The sequence below is a fragment of the Neolamprologus brichardi genome, chromosome 20, assembly GCF_056152115.1.
Source record: "Neolamprologus brichardi isolate AB-2024 chromosome 20, ASM5615211v1, whole genome shotgun sequence".
NCBI lineage: Eukaryota > Metazoa > Chordata > Actinopteri > Cichliformes > Cichlidae > Neolamprologus > Neolamprologus brichardi.
The window spans coordinates 33,829,762-33,856,674 of record NC_142123.1 but is presented as its reverse complement, the minus strand read 5'-3'; the positions used below and the strand labels follow the sequence as shown (position 1 = coordinate 33,856,674).

Sequence of the window (26,913 nt, the reverse complement as noted above, 5' to 3'; positions counted from 1 at the left end):
TCGCCGGCGCCCGTCGGCGTCATGTTTGTTGATGTAAAGAGGGAAAAAAAACATGAACTGGAATGACCTCTGTTAGTGGTAAATCTCGCAGATGTTCGCATGACCACAGAAATAAAACAGATGTGTGAAACTAATGCTGGTATTTTAAATCGGCCCTCTAATGACCACCAGGGGGCGACTTCTGTTTGTATGGAGGAACAACGACCCTCGCTCTCTGTGACCTCACTAAACACTGCTCGATGAGTCGCCGTTTAAGCCTCATGATTATAATGAGACTGTCTGTCTTTTATATACAGTTTAAGGAAAAAGTCAGCTGACTGCAGAACTGCTGCTGATTGGCCAAAGAGTCTTCCGAATGCGCGCTAATCTGGAGTTTGGTCTTCCCAACCTGGACGAGCATCAGACATCCAGAAAAATTCAAATGATTTTAATTAAACAGCTTTTCAAACGTTTGAATGTCAGATTACAAAAACTGAGTCAAGAGGAGATGAACTTAGAAATGTGAACAGTCAGAGCTTAAATGAGTTCAGTTCCTCCCTGAAGCAGGAAGCAGGCTGCTTCTCTGTATTCAGGTGTGAGTTTAAGCTCCGCCCTCCAGCAAACGTCACCTTCAGTCTTTGTGCACCAAACTACCTGAGTGTCGAGAGTTCACGGTGAAGGAGGAGGAGGAGCTGCGAGCGCCGCCTGCTGATGTGCTTTTTCCTGCTTTTGGTAACTTGGAATGAAGAGACGCCGTTAGAGGAAGTTCAAGTGTCGTCACCATAAAATTAATAAAATAAATAGACTGAGAATTCTAAAAAAATAAAGAAAAAACCAAAGAAAAGGCTGCTCTGATGGAGAAAGCAAATTACTCAATCATTCTGTTTCCATAGTGATGCTGGAGGCGGAGGCGGCGCCCAGCTCTGCGGCATCCTCGTCGTCTTTGCAGGAAGCAGTGTCACTGGATGTCTGGCTGGAGGAGGTGGGGCCTGCGTTGGGGGCGGGGCCTGCATTGGGGGCAGGGCCTGCGTTGGGGGCAGGGCCTGCGTTGGGGGCAGGGCCTGCGTTGGGGGCAGGGCCTGCGTTGGGGGCAGGGCCTGCGTTGGGGGCAGGGCCTGCGTTGGGGGCGGGCAGTGTGGGTTTTCTGATCTTGTCCTGTCGCTGGTAGAACAAAACGTAGGCAGCGTTGGTCTGTGGGAGGAGAGACGCACACAAACATTACGTTAAAATAAAGACGACGCGCTGCCGCTTCCAATGATCGTTAGTCAGGTGACAAGATCAGAGTGAAATCTGACTGAACAGGTGTGTGCGAGAATGAATGAGCGTGGGGGCGGGGGGTACTGACCACGATCTGGTCCTCTGTGGCGTAGGTCACTTTACTGTCGTCAAAGTAATACCACTGACCGTTGTCCTTGTTCTTCGCATAGGTGGTGTCTGCAGAAACACGTGATGGTTAAAGTCATGAAGTCATGTGACAAACAAATCACTGACCACAACATGAACGACGAACTTACAATGTCCATCTCTGAGGCCTCCGTAGTGATTGGACACGGCGATGAGGTCATAGCGGCTTGGAGGCTCCTCACTGGAGAGCGTCTTCCTCAGGAGGAAGCCGGAAAAGTCGAGGTCTCTGTAACATGAACACATGTCAGCTGTCAGTGTGCGACTCCTCCATCAGTGTGTGTGTGTGTGTGTGTGTGTGTGTGTGTGTGTGTGTGTGCACCTGAGGGGGAACTCCACGATGCTGTCCAGCTTCTCTCTGGTGAACTTGGTGTAGGAGAACCTCTTGAGGTGGATGATGAGAACCTCTGGCAGAGACCAGAGATCCAGCTTCTTCGTGGCCAGCTGGTGCTTCTTACACACCGGACAGTACCTGAAACACACACGGAGCAGATGTGAGTATCTGCAGGAAAGCTGTGCAGTGTAAAGTCACACAGTACAACATATACTGAACATGTCCCAACTGCAGACAGGCTGCAGATGTAGCCACGACATTCAGGGGTCGTTGTTTTTCTAAGCATGGGGCGTCTAGCCAGGACCCTTTTTCAATACCGGATGGGAATCAAACTTGTGACTCCTGCTACGAGGGCGTGTAGTCTCACCACTAAACCATCCAGCTGAGTGTTATTTTGCTGCTTTGAATGAAAGGTTTTCATTATTCAGTCAAGGAAGCAAAACAACAGCAAACCTACGAAACAAAGAATATCTCATCATGCCGGCGCCCCTCGGGGTTAATCAAGCACTTATTATCCGGCAGGAGGACGCCGGAGTAATTGGGGAGAACCCAGACTGGATTCAAGCTCAGGACCTGCTGTGAGGCGGCCATGCTACCCGCTGCACCACCACGCCGCCCAGCATCTCAGCTCATCAGGTTTTACATGTTGATGAATGTAAAACCTTGATGCATGCATACAGGCTTTGCACACTTGCCCACACTCATTCACTCAACACACTCATTGTGTTGACTGGACTGAAAGTGTGATCTGACTCCAGGGCTACCACTAGAGGGCGCTGTGTGCACCACAGCAGGTTAAATTACCACCACTGAAATGAAAACGTGGACGGCGTCTGCTTTTCAAACTCGGGGACAGAAGCTCCACCCTGGATCTGGACGTTACAGTAACAGACGTCTTTACCTGAAACAGCTGAAACCTTCAGAGTATTTAGTCTTTTAATGGAGCTTGTCCACCAGTTTACTTCTCACTGGTTTCTCACAGTGTGGTCAGCTCTGCTCAGACTCTCACTACTCTGTGTGTGTGTGTGTGTGTGTGTGTGTCTGTGTGTGTGTGTGTGTGTGTTACCATGGGTTCTCCTCCTCCAGCGTCTCCACAGTGGTGAACAGCTCGATGCACTGCTGCAGCTGAACAGTCATGTGCTGCTGAGGGACCTCCATGCTGGCATGCTTCACGTACTTCTACACAGGAGGAGGAAAGACAGGTTTTAATGTCAGAGGTGCCAGAGGACAAATGAGTGTTAAACGTCTGTCCTTCTGTTTGCACCTGTGTGTTCAATTACGTCCTCAAACCTCTCAGCCTGTTAACATGTTACAGGACTGCTGTTATTGTACCGTGGATGTTTACAGAGCCTCAGATCTCTCACCTGTTTAAACCACTGACCAAACACCAGATAATTCAGATCCATCTCTATATGAACCAACCTAGAAGGTCATGTTGTTTTTGTGACGCACTCAGCGCCATTTGTATTTAAACACGTCACCCTCAGTTATTCAGGACACGCCCTGTGAGTGTGTTACATTAGGGCTTAAATGTTGGCGCTGACCTCAGCCTCGTTCTCGTTGTAGAATCTCTTCTTCATGTCGGGCTCCCAGTCGATGGCCACGTAGGGCTGAGCTGCGGAGACAAAGGAAGCGTGAGCTACGCTGATACGCTGACAGGATGTGACATCGTCTGATAACATGGTGATTCTGCTTCTCCTGCTGCACTGATCCATGTTAAGCATGGTTCAAGTTTCCAGTAACTACCAATAATCCCCATCAGCCAAAAGCTGTGCTCCGCCCATCTGCTGTTCAAACCTACTGTTTAGCAGAGGCAGCCAATCAGAAGAAAGCTTACTTGAAGGTTGAAGTGAGCAAACGGCTCCACTCAGATGTTTTCATTTTATTCTGATTCATTCTCATCTGTCTGAAGCTCCTTCATCATCATCATCATCATCATCGCACTGATGAGTGACATCAGTGTGATGTCACAGAGGTTGTGTTTGTGCGTTCACACTCACAGCTGAAGGACACGGCGCTTCCTCCCTCTCCCATCCCCCTCTCGGTCGTCCCGTTGGAGTTGACCGCCTGGATGCTGAACAGACGCTTCCTCCTGACGTGACACGCCCTCCTCTTAGCCGGATGCTCATTGGCTGGCGGGCTGGGAGAGCAAGCCTCCTCCTGCTTGTCTTCTTCATTTTCTTCCTCGGTTGGCTCACGAGGCTGCTCCGCTGGAGGTTTCGAGCCGCGGTCGGCTTCTGCGGGACCGCTCGACTGCTCGCCGGGGGCCACGTCATCGGCGCTGATGGCGTCTCCGCTGCAGCCGGGCTCCGTCTGGCTCTGGGAGCCGTTACTGTTCTCGCAGGGGTCTCCGTGGTCCGGTGAAGGCTGGATGTGGTTCTCCTCAGCCTGTGGCTCTGTTGTGTTGCCGTCTGATTTGCTGTTGGGCGTCGTGTCACCGCAGGAGTAATCGGTCTGGGACGGGCCAGCAGGCTCCACTTCCTCCTGCTCGTCATCTGAGAAAACAACACAAAGCAGCAGCTGCAGAGCTCACTCAGCCCAGATAACACAAAACAATGTGTGAAAGACGCACAAACGTTGTGTCAGCGTTTTTATATTTGCTCGAGGAAAAGTTAAAACACTGCACAGCATGTCTTTATCCTGTCTTCCTTCTCTCACCCCAACCAATCACAGCAGATGGCCCCGCCCCTCCCTGAGCCTGGTTCTGCTGGAGGTTTCTTCCTGTTAAAAGGGAGTTTTTCCTTCCCACTGTCGCCAAAGTGCTGCTCATAGGGGGTCATATGATTGTTGGGTTTTTCTCTGTATCTATGAAGCGCCTTGAGGCGACATTTGTTGTGATTTGGCGCTATATAAATAAAATTGAATTGAATTGAATTGCAGAAGCCAAACAAATAAATTTATGACAACATGAAACGAACGGCAGCATCAGAACCAGAAAGATTTGTACCATCACTGATGCCGTTGGTCTGAGTCTTGTACAGCTCCTCTTCATCATCTTCCTCCTCTTCCTCCAACTCCTCAGACGGATCAGGAAGTCGCACATAACGCCTGCACACACAGCGACACCGCCCAGCAAAACTCAGTATATTCACAAACTCTGTGTGTGTGTGTGTGTGTGTGTGTGTGCGCGTTCTGCTCACGCCAGTCTCTGCAGGAACAGGTTGTAGAGCGCCTCCTGGCTGCAGCTGCTGCGCGGCACGTTGAGCAGCAGCGGGTGTCCGAATAGCGACGTGCCGTACGAGCCGCCGCCCGAGCCGTAGTCTCTGTAGTGCGAGCGCTCTCTCAGGTAGAGCGCCAGCAGCACCTGCTCCTCAGGCTGCTCCTCCAGCACGCTCAGCTCGTACCTGAACGCGGGTTCAGCAGGTGAGTCACAGAAAGTCTTTTGTGTTTGGTCATTAGAGGACTGATTCTTTTTTTCCTTACACAAAGATGTCGTCTCGGTCGAGAATGGCGCTCAGACTTTCGCCCATGTTGTAGATCTTATAGAAACGATGATTGAAGACGTCAGCGACCACCATCTGGAACACAAAGTCAGGGGGAGGAGCTTTAAGGGACAGTCTGCTTCATACGGATAAAGAAGGATTATTTTGAACTGAGTCATGCCAAGCTGCCCTAACAGAGTTCACACGCTACAAACTGAAGCCAGAAACTTTAAGAGAAGAGCAGACAAAGGCTGGATTAATGTGCAGTCAGTGAAACCACTTTTGATCTGCACGTGATTAAAAGTGTGTTTAACCGAACGGAAACCTCCTGAACACACTGACCTGAGTGGGCGGCACGCTGGTCATCTCTGACAGAGCGGAGCAGAGGTCGGACACTTTTCCTGCTTTAGGAACCACAACACGATGCTGCAGACACACACACACACGCACGCACGCACACACACACACACACACACACACACACACGCACACGTCACAGAAGTTAGAATTTTCCTGGATAAGAAGAGAACCAAAGACCAGAAACACACTTGGATCTCTTTATTCAGAGTAACTGCAGAGAACTACACGACCACGGTCAGTGATGAACAGTGTTGGTCAAGTTACTTGAAAAAAGTAATCAGTAACTAATTACTGATTACTTCCCCAAAAAAGTAATCCCGTTACTTTACTGATTACTTATTTTCAAAAGTAATTAATTACTTAGTTACTTTTTAAAAACACGATTTACAACCTGAATAGGTGATAAAGTGATAGATCTTTCAGCCCAATTCTACTTTTTCTACATAATCCATCATACAAAATGTAATCAAATGGAAAAGTCTCTTTTTAAAACTTGTTTTATTAGTTTTAATCTTTTAACTTTATGCATCAAGCAAACATTTAATTATCTGCAACATTCTCTGACTGGAAGAAATTAGTTTAACATTTAAACCTATTTTCTGCACATTCCAGCACATAAAATAAAATATTTTGTGTGTTTACACTCAGTCTTTCAAATAGATGCAAGTAAAACACAGCAGAAAATAAATAAAGTCAAAGACTAGCGGTCCTGTTGCTCTATTTTCACCTGTAAAGCAGGAGTGGGTAGGCGGAGGGTTACCCTGGTGCAGGTGTGCAGCGGTCAGTGGAAGAATCCGCGAGTTTCTCTGTGAGTTTCCCATTACGTCGTAGCTACTCGGTGCTTGTTTGGAAGTTTAGGGGTTTTTTCGCTGTAAAAAGAAGTTTTCTTCCCACGCACAACGGACACTAATGTTTTTGTCACTTTTTATGGAATCAAACTCAAAGTAAGGTCAGTACTTCCACGCTTTAAACGCTGCACGCTCATACTCTCTCTGCACTCGATATATGATCCATTGTTGATCTGCACACAGCTGTTGTCACGAACGTCGCACTCGCTTACGTCACTGTCATGAGACATTCTCGCAAAAAATCACGGTTTTAGTAACGCAGTAACGCAGCGTTCCTACGGGAATGTAACGGTAATCTAATTACAGTTTTTGCAATAGTAATCCCTTACTTTACTCGTTACTTGGTAATCGGATTATCTCTGGTGATGAGCGCTTACTTGGACAGGTTTGGCGTACGGGTCCAGGGAGACGAAGAACACCTCCATGACACGCTCCTTGCTGACAGGAAGCGGGACGCTCAGGTAGCAGAATGGGTCAAAGGTCACAGAAACCTTGTGGCACTCGGGACAGACCAGCGTGGACTTGAAGAGGCCGTGAAAAGTGTCGACGATCACAGAGTCGTTCCGCCGAAGGTGGTTACGCCACGCCTCCTCCGCCACTTCCTGTCAGATTAAACAGGAGCTGAATTGATTGCAGCTAAAACCAACGAAGACGCTTTCAAACACAGAGAATTACTGGAAGGTGAAATTTAAAGACAGGAAGTGAAATGAAGCCCATCACACGGCGAGCTGGAGTCGGCCTTTGCTCCGCTCACCTGGTCCTGTCGCCCATCGGCGTCCCGCAGCTCGATGTACTCTTTGTTTTTGACTCTGTTCAGGTCTTCGTGCAGCCCGTCCAGCAGGAAGGACAGCAGCTCCTGACTGTCGTGCTGCTGGTAGCCCAGAAACTGAGAGGCAAAGTGGCCCACCTTCGTCTGCACACAAACAGGAAGCAGGGAAACGTACCACCAATCAGACCGAAGCTTCTGCCACACAGACTAAGCTTACTCCCTGCCCCCCCGTCTCTCACCTCCACCCAACACCACTGGATGTAAATGTACAATTTACTTAAGTAAATAAGAAGAAGGAAATTCAAGAAGTATTTCTACGTTTGTAGCTTTCTGCTCTTCCTTCAGTACATTTGGGATGTTAACCTTTCATTTTTCAAGTTTTAGTTTAGTTGCAGAAACATCAGCCGAATAATAATTGATGTGCTCTGTGAAACACTGTGAGAGTAGCAGAGAAGTTTTGGGACATGAAAATAAAGCATCTGAGTGGCCTGAAGGCTTCACTGAATTTCTGCATTTACTTTTTGAGTTTTTCTGTTTTGCATTGATAGTTTAGTTTATTTTATTTCATGACATTTCCTTCAATTGGGAACAAAATAGAGAGAAAAGTTTTCTAATAAATCTCTAAGTTCACATTTCCTCCTGTTGCTTGTCCTGCTGTGACAGGTGGGATTAATAAAGTCTGTGTTTATATCTGTATTAGTTTCCTGTGTAACTGTAATCACACTTAAAAATGTTTTCAGGTCAGTTTGTGTCATTTCTGTCGTGCCGAGTCACAAACTCCGGCTCTTCTGGACGACCCGCCACGCGTCGCCGCCTCAGCTTTAGGGTGCGTCTCGACTCTACGGGTGAAACACACCCGAGTGTAACGGGACACCTGTCAGGGTAACGTGCGGCTACCTTGAAGACGCGCGGCACCACAGAGTAATGCCTCCCTGACCACATCTGCTTGATGACGTCGGCGTAGGCCTCGGCGATCTCTCCCTTCATTCCCAGAGGGTTGGTGAAGTTCAGCTCATCCACATAAGAGTTCTGCAGGAAGTACTCCGTCAGGGGCGGAGTGTTACTCAGACACTGCAGAGACATGAGGAGACGAGGAGTTACTACACATCTGTTAGTGATGGGCAGCCAATCAGAACAGAGTTAGCTTAAGGGGGGAGGAGCTGAAACAGTTGCTTAAGCCCGAGGATAAACAGAGGAAAACCGTTTGAACTGCGAGTTCTGCAAAGATACTTTAATCCGGGACAAAACTCCACAGAGATGGACGACTGTTTGCTGCTGATGGCGCCGGGTCAGAGCACGCTGCAGTGACGTCATCTAATTAAAACGTTAAAAAGTGTTCTCGTGCATGAAGTGATGTTTTCAGTGAATATTAACCTGAAGCTCAGCTCCAAGTGCCTTTGCAGAAATCCAAGGAGCAACACTGACACCACACAGGTGTTAATTATGCACCGAGCAGGTTTCAGGACTCGCTGTAAAACTCAAACTGCTAAAATCCAGTTAGAGAACTTCAAAGATACACAAATGTCCTCGAGTTCTGATGAACCAGGGATCCCTTTAGATCTACTGATTGCTAAAAAAGTGACATTTGGACGCTGATCTGAGCTCCACAAAGCTCGGCGCTGCGTCAGAGCAACAGAATTACAGGGCGAGAGGGATCAGACACGGAGGAAGACGCTGCAGCGTTTCACCTCTGCTCTGCCAGGAAATGCAGAAAACCTTTATGTGACTGTTTTACAAAACAACCAAAACATACAGTCTGCCATATTTACACAGTTACACATGTCTGGACTAACCTTCCACTTTATTCTGAGGTTCACACCCTGCACATGTTCAACAGTACCTGAACACTCAGCTGCAGCTCACACGTGTCGGCGTTTGAGCTGCAGCTGAGTGACGAGTGAAAGAGAAGCAAACGTCTCTCGCTGAAGGTGCCAAAATGAAAACAAGCTTCAGTCTAACAAGAAACACCAAACATACGTTTATTGTTATTTTCTCATGAGAAAATAACAATAAATGACAATGAAGTCTTCTAATCTGGTTCGCTAGTCGAGCGGGTCAAAGCACAAACGACAAACCACAAGTTGGAAGAAGAAGAAAAGTGTCTAATGTCCAATTACAAACTAAACTAGTTCAAATCATTCTATTTACACAGCGTCAAATCACAACAACAGTCGGCTCATACTGTGAGGTCGACCCTGCAATAACACATACAGAGAAAAACCCAACAATCATGTGACCCCCTATGAGCACTTTGGCGACAGAGGGAAGGAAAAACTCCCTTTTAACAGGAAGAAACCTGCAGCCTCTGCCACGACCAACTAATCACTGCATACTTAATAAAAACAACAACAACAGAACAAGTCAGGACGCCGTATAAAATCACAGAAACACATATTTGATTACAGCAGAAGATAAAAACCAAAGGTTTGTAAATCACAGCGTCGTCACAGCAACAGCGTCAGCGCTGCGTTTGCATTTATACAAATGGTGCTAATGGTCTGGACTGCACTTCCTGACTGACACTCGCAGGTATCAGGTATTTGTGTCAGTGGTCCCGGCTGCAGTCCAACCCAGGCCCCGCCCTGATGGATGTCACCTGCTCAGCCATGTGACATCTCTCTCTGACACATGATCCATGTGTCTGGTGTAGCAACCAAAGTAAAAATAAAATCCGTTTAAACCTGTAACGCTGAGTTCATGAAGCAGGTGTTGCCCAGGTTGGTGAGGCCGCAGACGCCCGGCTGCCCTCTGTACGAGTCCTGCTCCTCCACAGAGTTCCTCCTGCAACCGAGAACAGAGTCAGCAGCGTTTACAACACCTGAGCAGCGTTACGGTGACAGAAACGCCGTTTTGCTCTTGAACAGGAAACAAAAACAAAGGGTCAGCTGACCAAATATGTGGGAAAGTCAGCTGAAACATGCTCGGAGCAGCTGAATCCATTAAAGAGCACAGCTGTCCTGATATTTCATCATTCAGATCAACAGTCGAGTCAATGAAGGAAGCATTTTAACCGTTTTTGTGACATCTGGTGAGAGAGAGCGACAGACAAACATCACGATGGTGATGGTATCACGCAACTTCTCCAAACAGGAAGAGGCGAAATCAAAGATGAGGAAATGACAAATAAAAAAAGGAACAAAAAAACTAAAACTAAGCAGGTGAAGAAAAGCAGAGACGACGACAGCGACGAGAGAGGCGAGTGCTCTTACATGATCTGAGGCCTGGAGCTCGGCCAGGTGCCGTCTGCATTCCTCGTCTCCATGATCACCGTCTGACACACACACACACACACACACACACACACACACACACAGGCATGTTCCAGCTTATCTCTGAGGTGGACAGCTTGTTATTTTAGAGTGGTGCTATGAGGAAGTGGGAAACGTCAGCCGGACATGGAGAATTATTCCACATATGCAGCGACGTTAAGACTGTAGCGTCACGCTCACCATCCCCGAGCTCAAGCAGGCGTCCAGCACGCTCATGTGCACGTTCCTAAGACGCTCGCAGCTGCTGTCCGAACTCTTCATCCACAGGCGGCACTCTGAGCCCGGAGGTACGGAGAAGGCCTGACACATCGCCCTCTGGATCGAATCTACACACACACACACACACACACACACACACACACACACACACACACACACACACACACACACACACACACACACACACACACACAGTGTTTGAAACAGCTGTTTGTGAACCCTCAGGGGAACATATTCTGCCCCTGACATCAGCTTCCTGTTAACATAAAGACGAACACGTGTTAACACGACGCTCGTGATGAACCGCCCCTTCCTGCTCGTGAAACAGAGAGACCACAGCACTGACACTGATGCGAGAACTCTGTAACGGCGTGGAAGTTAAACTTCCTTTAATTAATGCTTCGACCCAACAAACTGCAGCGTAGCGCGACTTTGTATGTGGTGACCGAGGAATCTGTCCTCAGGTGAAGCTTCATGAGTGAATGTCATCAGTTTCAGTCTTTAAATCTTTCTGAGTCATTAGTTTGTAGAAAGACTTTCACAGGCTTCAGTTCCTCAGTAATAAGTAACTGTAAGCAGTTTATTAGTGTATGTATGTGTTTATCACACATCTTCACAGCTGCTGCTGTCAAATGTGCTGAATCTGATTAATAAAAGAAAACGAGCTCACATGTAAAGCAGGTCCCGCCTCCTTACCTAAACAGGTAACCTCTGAATGAACTGACAGCAGCTCCCCTTCACAGCTAGTTGGTTGAGAACAGGTTGTGTAGCCTGAGCTTTATCGCCTCATTGTTACCAGGCGGTTATTCACTCGTTTCCAAACTCTGTCTGCCGCCTTTGTTTGTGTTTGTGTTGCGTCACGCGGTGTGAAGCCGCTCCTGTGCATGTGACCTGGAGGACATGGATGCAGCGGCAGCCGGCAGGTTTGGACGAGTGTGGTTTATAAAGTCGGAGAAAGTAACTAAACTACGAAGCATTTTTGTCTTTAGGGAGAGAAAAGGCCGATTAAACGTGAACCTCGCCGACACACAGACCTACGGACGGACTCACGTATGCTGTCGGTTCGGCTGAACTTTGTGGTGACGGCGTTCTCCATGTTGCTGTGGAGGCAGAGGAAGATCTCGATGGGGTAAACCTCCACCTTCAGAGTGCTGGGCAGGTCCACCACCTGACACACACACACACGTACACACACACACACACAGACACACGCACACACACACGCACACACACACACACACACACACACAGACACACGCACACACACACGCACACACACACACACACACACACACACACACAGACACACACACACACACACACACGTTGCTTCCTACCCTTTGATCCAACATTGAACCAGTGCTTCACACAAGTGAATGATTTACTTTGTGGGACTTTCCTCCTGTCACCAGTTGAGGGTCGGCTCACCACAGCGTGGCTGCCAGCAGATTCATTATGGTAAAAGTTCACGGCTCCGCCCACAAAGCTCGCTGCTGTTCCTCGCCTCCTCGTGCAGCTCTGGCTGCTGTTTCACACCTCGCAGCAGCGAGTCTCATCAGAAACACGAGTCTTCATCGTGAAGTTTTATTTCAGTCAAGAGACAAATTTGACAAATCTGTCACGTAGCGAACAAAGACGGTGATGGCGTGCAGACAAATGTTTGCCTAAGGACGGATCGGGAACGTCATGATTTAAAATATCTGAATTTACGTGGAAGTTACATGAAAACGATGCGCAAACTTCACCAGGAAAAGAGAGCGTGTCACGAGTTATCTGGGCCGCTGAATAAAAAAGTCAAAGTTTTCATTCGCCCTCTTGTTTCTTTATCATTTCATTTCATTCCACCCGTCATATCAATGACAAGCGAATGTTAGTTTTGCTTAAAAGTCTCGTCCTTTCTCACGAGATTACAGGAAAACTGTGTTGACAGTCGGAGGACGAGAAACAGAAAGAGTGACGATCACGGTGACGTTCCTGCCCGGCTGCTCCGCCCTCGGGGGTCAGCACTGATCCTCGGTCTGACGACGGCGCTCAGATGTGAGAAAGAGATGCAAAACAGGGATTCCAGGAAGTGATGTAAACACAGCAGCCAGACTACGCGCAGCCCAGAGCTGTGCGAGGAGACGCCTTGAAGGCGAGAGCAGCCAGATTTACATCAGGGGAGGTTTTTCATTTTTATGTGTTTCAAACTCTCACCAACAGAAACTCTCCGCTCTCATTCTGGACTCAGGGCACCGCGCGGTGCGTGGTGACGTTACCTTGCGTTCTAGCGGCGGCTGATCGTCCGCCATGCCGTACCAAGACAGCAGCTTGTGCCACGCCTCTGCCGGCACCAGCACAAAGTCCTCGTCCTCCACCAGACGATCCTTCAGGTGGTACGAGTCCAGATCTGAAAGCAGGACGCGACACTTCGCTGAAGAAAACAAATCGTTTTGTGTCTCGTGAAGCAAACGAAGCGTAACTGACCCTCGAACAGCTCCGCGTTGTCGATCTGACCCGGGAAAGACGTCGAGTTCTGATCTCCGGTCTCCACAAACTCCTTCCATTGGTCAAACCAGCGGCGATCTACCACATACCTACAACACACACACACACATTATTACACCGCTCTTTGAGGACACTTTCATAAAACACTGCTGCCTCCATCATAAACTTTACGGCCAACAAATCAGCCGAACACGAATGAATCGACATCTTACCTGAGATTACTCCCAGGAACGGGAGGAAGGATTACTTAAAAAATCAGTTAATAGCTGGTAAACAAAACAAAGCAACAAAGTGACTGTTGATCATTTGTTTTCTTCAACCAAAATGTGGAAACCCCCAAAATATCCTGATGAAAGGCACCAAAAGCTTTGAATAAGTCGTTATTTTCATTATTTTTGCCTAAAAATGAAGAGACAGGATGATGTGTCACAAACATTATTTCTGTCACGGTTTTATTTTAGTGGATTTTCTTTTTAAAAACAGTCCAAACAAAACCAGCAGGCTGGGAAATCACACTAATGTAAAATCTACAAACAGATGACATCAATCACCGTAAACAGTTCACATTAGTGCGACATCACTGCATCCTGAGACGCCAGAAGCAGCAAATATCGGATGTTTTGCTAAAATAAATTCATGTTTGGGATTTCTTCTGTTTTCTTTGCGACCAGAAGCAAAATCCGGGGCTTAATAGGGGTGGGGGAAAAATGGATACTGTGTAGCATGGTGATATTTTGTTTCTAATAATGTATGGATACAGGGACAGCAGAAATCAATATTTTGTTACAAAAAGGTTTTTGTGCTCTGACTTCAGAGCATGTTGATCCTTTTTCTGAGCAAGAATCCTGACATTCCTTCACTGTCCAAATGTGTTTAACTTGTTTATGGCAGCAATAAACATGACAGTTTACTTATTTTAATTTAAGACATGTTTTATTTTAATGAAGTTTAAAACTTTTTTATTTAATGTAAAATTATATTTTGTTTTAATTTACTTTCAAATTCTTCAGTTGCTGAAGGGGCTGCATAGTTTTCATAAACTGCATAGTTCAGAATAGCTATAATTGTACCAGATGGTTGATTCAGTTAAGTTGGACTAGACTGTGATACAAACCGTTCAGTTTGTCAACAATAAAACTGAAATGAGAGAAAGACTGAGTGTGAGACTTTGATATTAGAGAAAATGAATATTGATAAAGTTTACCTTTATGTACAGAATCTGAATATTGCAAAATATTTTTAAAAATTGCAATAATATCGTATCGTGGGATGTGTGGTGATTCCCACCTCTAGAGCTTAACATAGTCATTACTTCATGATCCCACATTTCTAACCTGTTTTCATCACTTTCTGTCTTATCTGAAGCTGCAGCAGAGACATGACCTGCTCCAAAATTAGAAGTGAAACCAAAGCTGCTAAAACCAAAGCAGCAGAGCAGGAAGCGTCACAGTGGCGGGCGTTAATAAATCTGATGGCGATGAAAATCCGTCGCAGCATCAGTCCTCAGAGGTTAGACTGCAGCGTTCGGTCTCTGTGCTGTTCTGCTTTAAGGACTCATTATTCTTTTATTCCTGTTTGACAGAAAAACGCTTTGCCTGCCGACGCTTCATAAAAAATGTAGCTGGCACTTTCTTGTATGGATAAATCATTTTCCATCTGCTGATTTCCTGGAGGTGTAAATGTGAGCAAAAGGCCCAAACAGAAGCATCAAACTGTCAGCCTGGACGGCCTCACTGTGAGCAGCCGCCGGCCTGCTGTGTGATTTATTTGAATATTGAACAGAAAGTAAATCCCGGTGACGTCTGACGCTGCAGCGCCGCAAACCTGCAGAGTCACGGTGCTTCTGAAGACGGGTTTTTTTAGTGTGAAGGAATGAGGGCGTGTTCTAACCAGCGTCTGGATTTTATTGTTTATTTCCTGTCGCATGTCTGATGCAGCCGTTGTCAATCAGCCTCTCAGTTAATCAGCAGCTCGCTGCACCCGTAAACACACGAGTTTCCCTTTAAAGGTATTTTCTGTGATCGCAGCAGAATTCTCACTGACCGTCATCTAAATGTTTTAATAAAACAATATTTCACTGAAAGCTTTTTACAAATGAAATAACTCGAAATAAAAACGTGTTTTCAAAGACTTGCCGGTTTAATAAAGGCTGCACTCACACAGCGCTGATTCCTTCAGTGTCTGCTGAAGTTTGAAATAACTCTGAAGAGTTGTCCATGCATCCAGAAAAGGTCAAAAATAAAAACGCAGCAGTTCAGTAATAAGACGTTTAACGCTGCTTTTACTCTCTGTTCACTTGGCTGAAACAAGACGTTTTCATGGTGTGGACTTTGCAGGCTTCTCCTGTTTGTGCAGTCAAATCTAATCTCACTGAGCAAACAAGGAAAAAACAAACTGTCGTGGATGTGTGATGATAGCCTACCCAAGTTCTTTTTAATGCATAAAACGTAGAAATAAAGCTACTTCCAGCTGCTCCTCGTGGGCACCAGAGGGAATTGTGTTTCCTGCTGTGTGCACAAACTGTCTGAACCACTACACTGTGGAGTCGGCCCCTAACAAGGGATCGTCACAGCAGATCATCTGCCTCCTGCCCACCCCATCCCACCTCTGAGCATCCTCCTCTGTCACACCAGCCATCTGTATGTCCTGCTTCACTACATCTATCAATCTTCTCTGAGGTCTTCCCCTTTTCCTCCTGCCTGGAAGCTCTGTCTTCTCCATCCTTTGTCCAGTATATCAACTATCCCTCCTCTGCACGTGTCCAAACCATCGCAACCATGCCTCTCTAACTTTGAGCTTGTGTACTCATTTCCACTCCCGCCCATCCTGCTCACTCCTTGTGAAGATCTGAGCACCTTAAGATCAGCCACCTGTCTTTCAAATCACAATGTCTTCTGTGAACATCACAGTCCATAAAGACTCCTGCCTCGTGTCCTCACCTCACCTGGGTGTTAAAGCTAATTCACTGGAACTTTCTTTCCTTTTAAAAGGGCAAAATATTAACTGTGAGTAAGTGGACAGACATCGGTATATATGAGACGAAAGATAAAACTCAGAGTCCACAAACAGGTTAATAAATTATAGATTGTAAAAAATGTAAAACATTTAGATTGTCACTATTTCACGAACTAATTAGACTATTTTGAAAAGCCGGTCTGATGAAGAGCTGACTGATCAGCTGATTTACAAATATCATTCCTGCAGATAATGTTTCAATCATATTTTTCTATTTGACTTTCAGTCGTGACAGAGTGTTTTATAGTTTTACAAAACTGCAAGTTAAATCTTTCCTCCTTCACTGGAAAATGAAACTGAAAATATTTACTGGCGGCCCTGCTCTGCATTCCAACTCCTAAATGAGCAGGAGGTCGCCCAGAGGAGAATAAACTGGGACTGAAACCGGCAATAAATAAAAACACGATTCGGGGGATACGAGGTGACCCTGAACGCCTCACCAGAGACAGCTGGTCGACAGGCTAACGTTAACAGCGCATGCTAGGTCAGAGCAACGTCTGCCTGCTTAGCATAAGCTAACACGGCTAACACGTAGCATTGAGCCGTTAAACCGTCCCAGAAAAACTCCAGCAGCCACACCAAAGCTGCTCCACCCCACAGTTAAAGCGGTTAATCACCGTTTAGCAGCGTTACCCGTGTGGAGATAATCGTTAGCCCTGTCACCGTGTTTATCTGTGTGTGTGTATGTGTGGAGCGGAGAGGCGGTCGGACTCTCACCAGCTCTCCCCAGCGCGGAGCTCGCACTCCCGTAGAAGAGACTCGATCTCACGTCGCTGGGTCTCCAGGCCCGGGGACTCCGCGGCGGAGCAGCGGCTGTTGGCCGTCATGACGCCGATCAATCACTCATAAATGTCAGAGGTGTCGGAAATGTTAAAGAGAGCCAGGAAATGAGAAGCAGAAGTCCGCCGCCGCATTGATCTGCCGATAAACGGGGAAGCTCGCAGCCCTCTGTTTGCGGAAGTAGGAAACGGCTCAGACCCGGACGATGACGAATTCCGGCAGGAGACGTGCGAACTACCCCGGAGTCACCAGCAGGGGAAGCAAAACACCAAAACTAATATATTAAATTAAAATAAAATATTAAATAAAACAAACAGACTACGTTTAGATAAGTAAGAAAAGATTAAAAATAAAAATATATATTTTTTATAAAAATTTATATGGAGAGAATCATAAACAAATAGCAGCAAACGTAAAGAATTCATTTAAATAAATTTATTTTTTTAGTTAATAAAACGTCACAAAATTGAACACAGCAAAAAATTAAGAAAATTTTTTCAATTAGAGGATCGATTTAATTTGTCCCGTTCTGTGTTGTATCTTGGCTGTGAGCGGCAGTTCTCTGGGATAAAATGTGTTGTTGAGGCCAGAGGTCAGAGCTGATAGGAAGGCAGCAAGTCATACAACCAGTTACAACCGAGGCATGTAAAAGACCATCTCTGAATACACAACACCTTGAAGCAGATGAGTTACAGCAGCAGAAGACCACTACTGTCAGCTAATAACACGAAACTGAGACTGAAAAATGTTACGTGCTCTGAGCCTTGATTTGTTCTGCGTTTTCCAGACGGTTGGCTCAGGATTTGGGATAAACAACATAAAGACATGGATCCAGCCTTGTGTCAACAGTTCAGACTTCTGCTGGTGGTATAATGGTGGTGGTGGTGGTATTGGTGTAATCTTCCTGGAACGCGTTTGGCCCATTAGAACCAACTGAAACTCCAGTGTACCTATTGATACTGAGCATGAGTGTGCCTGTGTGTAAGGATATAACCCATTTCAAAACTACGTGCAGCCATTGAAAACAACGTGTAAATTATTTTCATGTAAAATAGCAAGAAAACGGCGAGAAATGTGCATTACTGATGTATTTTTTGTTTATACAGAAGGAAAAAAAATGTCTTTGTCAAGCATGACAAGAAGGTCCTAAAAAGTCAATAACAAAGGAGCAGGAATGAGTAAATGTTTAGTTAAAGCTATTAAAATTATTATTTAAATTGTTAACAATATGGTTCTGTTCTGAAATAATCGACTAATCTTTGCATTATTAAAGTAAATCATTCATATTGGAATTTGAAAAGACCCCCCCAAAAAATAAAAATAAAATAATAAAAATACAATTACATGTAGTTGAAAGAGTAAATAAATTCGTTTTCACGTGAAACGGTTTTTTGTTTTTTATTGACATCTCGCGTTTATACTGTTGTGAATGTGAAACATCGCGAGGTTTTCCTTGGCCAATCACGACCTTCGCCCATAAACACTTAGCCAATGAGGAGTTTGTTTGCTGTGGCGCTGTTGTCAGGGAGGGAAACCTCCGTTCGCGGGCTGTCAGTGAGCAGAAACAGACATCATGGAAGTGGAGATGGCGGAGACTGAGTGTAAGCAGAAACCCACAGAAAGCGGACAGAAGGCGGACACGGAGGCCGGAGAGTCCTCGTCTAAAGGCTCCGGGAGCGCTTACGAGCTACCGTGGGTGGAGAAATACCGGCCGCTGAAGCTGAACGAGATTGTGGGAAACGAGGAGACGGTGAGCAGGCTGGAGGTCTTCGCCAGAGAGGGAAACGTCCCCAACATAATCATCGCAGGTCAGTGAGGACTTTTACACGGTTAGGACTTCTCATGCACAGGGTTGGAAGGGTTACGTGCTCCCCAGGCTGCCGCTAGGTTAGAGATTAATTTACAGGAAGTCTGTATGGAGCAGAAGAAACAGTACAGCTACTTCGAGGAAGAACTAAGTTACCAAAAGTTTGATTACCTGCTGAGAAACTCCTAAATGACTTTTGTACCTACAGGAAAAAAAGCACATTTTCAGAGTTGAGAAGCACAACTTTTTTATGATGGAAATTTGACCATCATTTTACCAAAATGTAATGCAACATTACAGATCTCTGACACATGGTGTTATGTTCCTCATCGGTTTACTTTAGAGACCACGTGCCGTTTATCACGCTTTCTTTGAGCTCAGTCACGCACAACTTAAAAAACTAGATCCCAAATCCAGCTGTGCATCCAGTCATCAGAGGTATGACTATCAGGGTCATTTAGGGCTTTCATTTCTTTGACCTTTTCTTTTTCCAAGATGAAACAGCATACATCTTTAATAAATGTAAAAAACAAAAGCATTAATTGGATTTATGAATGTTCAGAGCCTGGTGTAGTTCTAACAAGGACAACTATAAATTCACAAGTTGGAGAGCTGTCTTTTAGTCATTTGTAAACAACTGCAGTTTCGAGGTTGTAAGGTTGGACAAATGCACGTAGGTAAAGTTATTTAGATGTGTCTGGAGGAAAACCTAAACTTTTCCCTTCAGATGTAAGGAAATTTGTTAGGATGTTCTGGAACAACTCAGGACCCGTCGTGGCACAACACGACCATGAGCTGGAAACTGCTGGACCACCAGTGTCACTGTCCACAGTGAAGCCAGTTTTGCATCTCCGTGAAGGAGAAGCCCATAATCCAAAATCGACACCTTCAAGCTCGCCTGAAATTTGCAGCTGCCCAGATGAACAAGCCAAATGCCTTCTGGAGAAGAGTTTCATGGTCAGAGGAGACAAAGATTGAGCTGTTTGGACTTGATGAAAGGAGGTATATTTGCAGGAGTTAATATGATGCTTGAAAACCCAAGAACACTGCACCAACTGTCAAGCCGTTAGTAATGGCAGCATCATGCTCTGGGACTGTTTTGCTGCCAGTGGTACTGGTACACTCCACAAAGGATGAAGGAGGATGACAATCTCCCAATTACTCAGCTTGATCTCAAATCAAATCAATTAGATGGTTGAAACTAGGACACAGTTGTGTGTTTGTTGTTGGTTCTAATGGGCCAAACACACATCAAAAGTAGTTTTGGATAACATTAAGGAATGGCCTTTCCAAAAGTCTGATCTCAACTCTGAGAATTTTGAATTACACTTAACAGTTGGTTGTGGGGCCGCCAGTGTAGCTCACAGTGATGAGCAGGTGACCATATGGCGTATGGCTGAGGGTGGCTGGCCCAGGTTTGAATCTGAACCCTTTGCTGCCTGTCTTCCCCTCTTTCTCCTTCTGCTTTCCTGTCACTCTTCTGTGCAACAGGCTAATAAAGCCTGTATCAGGAAACTCACCAATTTACCACAGCCGTCAAATATCCAGTCAGTTATAACAGAAGCTAGTTGATGGCAACTAAAAGGATCAGGTCAAAGTGCAGCTTGCTAAGGGACATTTAACCAAATATTAGTCTGGGAATATTTCTATATATGAACCCGTGTGGATTAGAAAAATCCAATTTAAAAAAACAAAAACAAACAAGAATTGTGTTCTCACGCTTTAAAGTCATTAAAGATGTGTGCTGTATAATCACCACCTACCACCAGGCAGATAATTGGGAAACCCTGGCTGAGTCATGCATGTTGTTATTCAGGTCCTCCCGGCACTGGAAAGACCACCAGCATCTTGTGTTTGGCCCGCGCTCTGCTGGGAACCTCGATGAAGGACGCCGTGCTGGAGCTGAACGCCTCCAATGACAGGTGAGGCGCCGCTCAGGACGACCTCTGGTTGTTTGGTGGACTGGGAGTTGACTGTGAGCTTTTTATCTGCAGGGGCATCGACGTGGTGAGGAACAAGATCAAGATGTTTGCTCAGCAGAAGGTCACACTGCCCAAAGGACGGCACAAGATCATCATTCTGGACGAAGCCGACAGGTAAGCAAGCCGTGCAGTGACTTTTTAAAAACAAGGAAATTCCAATACTTCGGCTAAAACTTCAAGGTAACATGAAGTACGGAATAATGATAACAAGAAAGATCTGCTGCCCTCGTCGGTCATCTTCACACTGAGTTTTTGTGTCTTGATCCCCGTCTTTGTGAAAGCTCCAGAAAACATGCTTTGCTCCCACGAAAGCAACGAGTCAAGCTTCAGTAGCTCTGCATTGCCCACAGTGGTGAAAGTCAACTGTTCTCTAAAGAAGCACAAAAAACCAACAAATCTCTAAGCCGAGGTCCTTCGGTCGTAAAGTCCGTTTGTGCTGAGTGAAAATGACAAGCAAGTAAAACTTTACTGACATCACACACTTCATGGAAAATCCCACCACTAGATGTCAGCAGATTGCAGTCAACTGAGTTATTTTCTCATCCCCCCAAGTCCAGGGTGTGCTCCTGGCTACGGTGGCTGCTGTAGGACAAATCGGTTTTAGTCCGCCAAGATATCAAAAACATTAAATCGATATCGTCCCATAACGGTGGGGACCGGCTCCTTCTGTTTGTGTCATAATATACATTTTGCACAAACAACATTTTAACATATTTGAATAATATCAACACTAATAGTTGAATAATAAATAAAAAACATACATGAATTTAAATATTCTGTCGGCTTTTTTACGCTTTTACGTCACCCCAAAAACTCTGGCCTCCATTCATCTGTGGCGAGCGTACTCCGACACAAAGTGACTCTGGACCAGGTCAGAGGTTTCCCCCACCTGTACAGGCGGTCAGTCCACCGTTTACCTCGGCTGTCAATGCGGGTCAGAAGTGTTCGTCTCTATTTACTCTGAGAGGCTGTAAATGTTTGTGAAAGGAGTCTGATACGATGAGTCGGAGAAGCTCACTTGTGTCCGATGGCAGCGATGCTGAGGTGATTCGTTGTGATGAACGTAGCTGCCAGTAACTGTTGCTGGTTTTGTTTCTGTTAACTGGTTTTAGTGAAACTTTCTTTGGATCTAACATTGTTAGACTCGGACGCTTGGTGAATAAACTTCATGCGATGTGAGAATCGAATCAAGCTGTTCATCAGAGTGAACTTAATATCAGCTGTGAATGAAAATAAAAAGTCATGATGCGCAGATGCAGCCGGACAACCTGCTCAGTTGTACCTGCCCCCATCACATGTGACTCGGCAGCAGCTGTTTGACAGTAAAGACTAGAATAGAATAGAACAGAATAGAATAGAATAGGCCTTTATTGTCATTGTACATGTACAAACAAATTATGGGTGCTCCACGCTGTGCAGCAATAAACAACAAATAGGAGAAAAACATAAGTAGTGCAAAGGACTTGATGTGAGTATAGAGTCTGTGTGAGTGGCCTGAGTGACGTGGGTTACCTCAGGCCGCGGGCGGGGGGGGGTGTAGGCGAAGCTGTTTGACAGTAAAATAGTCCGTCTTGCGTGAACGCTGATTTGAGAGCAGTTTGTGACGTTTCCATCCTCCCAGCATGACAGACGGAGCTCAGCAGGCACTGAGGAGGATCATGGAGATCTACTCGAAGACGACGCGCTTCGCTCTCGCCTGCAACGCCTCCGATAAGATCATCGAGCCGATCCAGTCCCGCTGCGCCGTGCTGCGCTACTCCAAACTGACCGACGGCCAGATCCTCGTCCGGCTACAGGAAGTGGTGGAGAAAGAGCGCCTCTCGGTGTCCGACGATGGACTGGAAGCCATCATCTTCACCGCGCAGGGAGACATGAGACAGGTGAGGGGCGGAGCTTAGTCGGGCGCACATCCCAGAGGTTGAACATGGATTTTCTGAACTTGTTTTGGCCTTTTCTCTCCAGGCGCTGAACAATGTGCAGTCCACTCACGCCGGCTTTGGCTACATCAACAGCGAGAACGTGTTTAAGGTGTGCGACGAGCCCCACCCCCTGATGGTGAAAAGCATGCTGGGACACTGCGTGGACGGGAACATCGACGAGGCCTACAAAGTCGTGGAGCAGCTGTGGGCGCTGGGCTACTCTCCAGTGGACATCATCGGGAACATCTTCAGGGTCTGTAAGACCTACCAGATGGCCGAGTACCTGAAGCTGGAGTTCATCAAGGTGAGTTCATCAACGGCGCCGCTAAAAATCAGCTGATCGTGACAACTTGTAAACCTCTGTGAAGGCAGATTATTATATCAGCATCAGCAGTTTATAAAATAAATAAAGCCCTTCACTCATATGCCGCCATTAGTGTTTTCAGCAGTGAGTTCGTAGGCGTCGGTATCTGGACTCATGTAACCAAACATCGGGGACGAGCAGGTGAGCAGTCAGTGTAAACTACATTTATCCATCACCACATTAATTCAAGGACGTTCCCGTGACAGCATGATGCACTTTTGAGATTAAATATATAAACAGAATTCAAATATAGTGTTTGTACAAGATGAGAGTTGAGTGTAGTTGTTCTGTTTTAGTATCAGGGGGTGTCCGAATTCATGGGCTGCTTCCTCCTGAGGACGCATTTGTGGACCGATTACGTCACAGCGACGCACTGAAGGCTGTCCAAATTCGTAGACTCCTCCGAATGCGGCCGACAAATGCGTCCTCCTTTTCCCCGAATTTGAATTCGGGTGTGTCCTTCGTGGCCCACGAAGGACACACCCGACCCGAGAAGTCATAGCGCGGCCCAGCCAAACTCCAGTTTCCAACAATGGTGGCCGCTACTAAGTTTTAAAATTACTCTTATTATTCTTTCTGGGTCACAAAATAAACATTTAACATATGTTCAGGTGAGAAAGTAGCTGTGTAAACTTCAAATATCTGCTCGGTTTATCAAGATATCGCATATTTGCAAAAGTGCTTCGACGTTTTCGGAGACGTCTGTTACCCACCAGCTCGATAGCTAACCGGGAGCTCGAGGGTCACTGGAGCCACCGAGAACGGCACAACTCCAGCACATCATTTTCACATCATAGCGGTCTTTTGCTACTCAGGTTAAACGTGATATATAAGTCACTTAGACAACCTACAAATGTTATTGTTGGGCTTTTTCAGTGTTTCATTTGTGAGTAAATCGGTTTGGCTGAGATTAAAGTTACAGTTTTCACACAGCTGAATAAACGTCAAACAGAAAACTGATTAAACAGAAGTGTGAGACATCGGGGACGAGCAGGTAGAACTACATTTATACACCACATTTTATGCCAGTGTCCTGTTATATTTTTAGATAGCAAGGAGCAGACGGCTGAATTTATTAAACTCCACCGAGTCAGCGGTGACGCTAATCTGAAGGCTAGACCGTCCCGTTTCACAGCCGTTTACTTCCGGCCTACCCGACCTTCTGAGGACCCGGCCCCACGTAGACGGAGAAGGCCGGGTCCTCAGGAGGATGCAGCCCATGAATTTGGACACGACCTCAGATGTTGATGCTAACAGAAAAGTGTCTGATTGTGCTGCGAACAGGAAAAAAGAAGAAAACACAAATTCAGACGCTCCCGCTCTCCCAGCAGAGAGTCGTCCAGGAGTGATGACAGTCTTTTTCTGGAGAATTGATTGGTCAGTAGACGATGATTTCATACCTGTTGGTCTGCAGTATAGTTGCCATGGCGATTTACCCCATTAGGAAGTGAACCACCTTCGGAGTCCAGAAACCTGAGAGTTAACCCTAATGTTACTTGGATACGGTGAAATCCTGCCGCGTGGAACAGATGCTGCTGCTGACCCCGAGCGCGTCCTTCTGTGGACGCTTCCTCTCTGACTCAGCTTTCACTTAAACGCTCACATTAAATCACTGAAATCTTTTACAGTTGAGTTCCTTTATTTCATCACGTTCATCGTTTACTCAAAGCGTCCTTGGAGCGTCAGCAGGTTGCTCAGGACTCTGCGAGGTACTCGTGTGTCACAGTTACTAATTCACTGCACCAGCTCCTTGTTAACTTCAGAGTGGAAGTCCAGATTCTGGAAGGTCCTGCAAGGATGAGGACCAGCATACATCTGAGAACTTTTACATGCAAACATGCCCAGTGGGTCTGTGAGATCATGTGATCAGGGTCTGAGATGTTTGCTCAGAATAGTAGCAGGTCAGATTTCTTAGTGTGCATCTGACGGCGAGGTCACGTTTTTCTGTTTACCCACCCTCACTCAGAGGAAACGCCTCACTCACTGCTTTTTCTTCCTCCTCTGACGTTTGTGTTTCAGGTTCTTGAGGCTTCTGCTTATTTTTAAGCGTGTAGGCAATGAACTGAAACCAACTTTCAACCAGAGGTTTCTTCCGCAACAGAACAGGAAGTAAAGTCTCACGCTGCTATACAAAGATCCCTGTTAGAGCACCAGATGTGACTGAATTTCCCTCCCGAGTCACCTGACGGGGAAATCCCCTGCTGACTGGATGGGACTGTCAGCGCTGTTCACACACTCTGGTTTTCTGTTCACTAGGAAACGGGGCTCAGCGCTGCTTCTCTTTGCGAGGCTGACTTGTAATATGCAAATCTTTGTCAGACTGACTGTGAGCGGCACCCAGGCATAAGTCAGCGGCTGCTAAGCCACGCCCATGCAGGATGTGATTACTCAGTGCTGGTAGAGCAGTTGAATGTCTGTTTACTCTCACTGGGCTCACGTACCGCTGTTTATTTTCTAAATTCAAATTACTGTCAACTGTGCTGGTGCGAGCAGCTGTCATCTGCTTTCCTTTTCAGCTTCCTGTCACGCGGAGAAACAGGAAGGACGATGCTGCTGTCTGCTGGGTTGCTGCCTTGAGCGGACGGTGGCCACTTGCGTACATCTGAGCGCTCAGGAAATACGAATAATAACTGAGGAGCAGTTCTACTGATGGCTACTGATTAAAGGAAAGCTTAAACAAAGTGCTGAACATGATTGATGGACGGCTCCCCGCTGCTGTTACAGATCTGGATGTTTTAGGTTTTGGGAATTTTCCTGAACTTTCTGAGCTCATAAACATTGATTTTTACCTGGATCGTGTTCCTGAGGGCAAATGTCAGAGCTGAGATATCCAGACTTTCCTCTCCACAGCCACCTCCTTCCCCGGAAACTCATTCCAGCTTCCATGATTTATGTTGTCCTGTTCTGAGGTGAGGACGGGAACAGATCGAGGAGTGAAACAGCTTCACCATGACCGACCGTCTGCATCCATCAGTCCCACTCATCAGCTCGTCTCTAGGCAGAAACCCGTGAGCACTTTATGGTGTTGTTTCGGTCTGACGGAGCATGAAGTCGAGCACTGCAGCAGCTTCAAGCTGCTGGTCAGTCTGAGCTGGAGGAGCTCAAGTGTTGAAATCTGCTTTGTAGAAATCTGTTTACTTTTTATTCTAAATAGTTTCTTGAAGCAAGTCTTGGCTTCAGAGCTCACGGATCCTTGGACATTTTAATTTCACTGGGATTCTCTTGGTGTATTTTCAGGCTACTTTGAGTTGATTTTATATTTTTTGTGGGAAACATCTGAAGTTATTAAAATACAAACCAACTTTACCAGGTCAGATGTGTGACTGAAGTAAAACCTGTTGGTAATCTGAGTATTGTGACTGTGATTCTTCAGTTATAATACTCAAAGGTAACTTCATTTAAACTCTGTCTCGTTTCTGACCGTCTGACTCGAGCAGGCGTGCAGTTTTGCCTAAAAGTTTCAGCTGTTCCTTTAACGACGACTTTACACGCAGATTCGTCCCATCTCGTTGTTTCTCTGTTGCAGGAGATCGGCTACACCCACATGCGGATAGCTGAAGGCGTGAACTCCCTGCTGCAGATGGCTGGTCTGCTCGCACGGCTCTGCAGCAAGACGGCGCCCGCCGCTGCCAGCTAAACCCCAGCGACCCGCCGAGCGCGTCGAAGCTGCCCGCTCAGTATCAGACTTGTCAAGACTGTAACAGCACATCACGCATTCCTGCAAAACAATGTAAAGAAACTTAAAGCTGCATCATTGGATTAAATGTTCGTCGGTCAGGTTTTGTCTTCTGCTGCTTTCTGGTTTTTAGCTGTGAAGAAAGTTTTAAATTCAAACCTCAAAAGCTGTTAAAAATATTTGTGTTGCTGACCAGCAGAAGTGTTTTGTATGCTTTGAGATCTTTGAGAAAATAAAGGTGAGACTGTTGTGAAGGTAAACATGAGATATCACTGATACTTA

The 26,913-nt window shown here is 46.2% G+C and overlaps 2 protein-coding genes across 3 annotated transcripts; one reads left to right on the top strand and one right to left on the bottom strand.

Annotated features, from left to right (window-relative positions):
• Positions 1-411: 411 nt before the first annotated feature.
• usp11 (ubiquitin specific peptidase 11) lies at positions 412-17,107 on the bottom strand. Its single transcript, XM_087834456.1, has 21 exons — positions 16,821-17,107; positions 13,068-13,177; positions 12,860-12,990; positions 11,652-11,769; positions 10,563-10,708; positions 10,323-10,384; positions 9,795-9,894; positions 8,011-8,184; positions 7,099-7,257; positions 6,722-6,946; positions 5,479-5,562; positions 5,138-5,232; positions 4,855-5,058; positions 4,662-4,762; positions 3,715-4,209; positions 3,259-3,329; positions 2,781-2,893; positions 1,703-1,852; positions 1,494-1,609; positions 1,325-1,413; positions 412-1,170 (listed from the first exon to the last, which is right to left on the bottom strand). The coding sequence occupies exons 1-21, from the start codon at positions 16,928-16,930 to the stop codon at positions 856-858; spliced, it is 3,168 nt and encodes a 1,055-aa protein (XP_087690582.1). The 5' UTR covers positions 16,931-17,107; the 3' UTR covers positions 412-855.
• Positions 17,108-18,378: 1,271 nt separating this feature from the next.
• Positions 18,379-26,891, top strand: rfc2 (replication factor C (activator 1) 2). 2 transcript variants are annotated; one of them, XR_015717048.1, is made up of 7 exons: positions 18,379-18,691; positions 20,507-20,612; positions 20,685-20,786; positions 22,294-22,552; positions 22,635-22,895; positions 25,472-25,963; positions 26,482-26,538. XR_015717048.1 is itself a non-coding variant. In XM_087834214.1 (6 exons), exons 1-6 carry the CDS (start codon positions 18,457-18,459, stop codon positions 26,590-26,592), a joined length of 1,074 nt encoding a protein of 357 aa, XP_087690340.1. In that variant the 5' UTR covers positions 18,380-18,456; the 3' UTR covers positions 26,593-26,891. The 2 variants fall into 2 exon arrangements, 1 of the variants encoding a protein (XP_087690340.1); XM_087834214.1 differs by lacking the exon at positions 25,472-25,963 and having other exon boundaries at positions 18,380-18,691; positions 26,482-26,891.
• Positions 26,892-26,913: the final 22 nt, after the last annotated feature.

What these genes read in the sequence shown, in the direction of transcription:
- usp11 (XM_087834456.1), bottom strand. Translation starts at nt 16,930, where the DNA reads ATGACGGCCAACAGCCGCTGCTCCGCCGCGGAGTCCCCGGGCCTGGAG. An exon ending in GACCGAGACGACATCTTTGT is followed by an intron (nt 5,059 to 5,137) that starts GTAAGGAAAAAA and finishes ACCCGCGTTCAG; the next exon opens with GTACGAGCTGAGCGTGCTGG. An exon ending in CTGTTCCTGCAGAGACTGGC is followed by an intron (nt 4,763 to 4,854) that starts GTGAGCAGAACG and finishes CTGTGTGTGCAG; the next exon opens with GCGTTATGTGCGACTTCCTG.
- rfc2 (XM_087834214.1), top strand. Translation starts at nt 18,457, where the DNA reads ATGGAAGTGGAGATGGCGGAGACTGAGTGTAAGCAGAAACCCACAGAA. An exon ending in CCCCAACATAATCATCGCAG is followed by an intron (nt 18,692 to 20,506) that starts GTCAGTGAGGAC and finishes GTTGTTATTCAG; the next exon opens with GTCCTCCCGGCACTGGAAAG. An exon ending in CGCAGGGAGACATGAGACAG is followed by an intron (nt 22,553 to 22,634) that starts GTGAGGGGCGGA and finishes TTTTCTCTCCAG; the next exon opens with GCGCTGAACAATGTGCAGTC.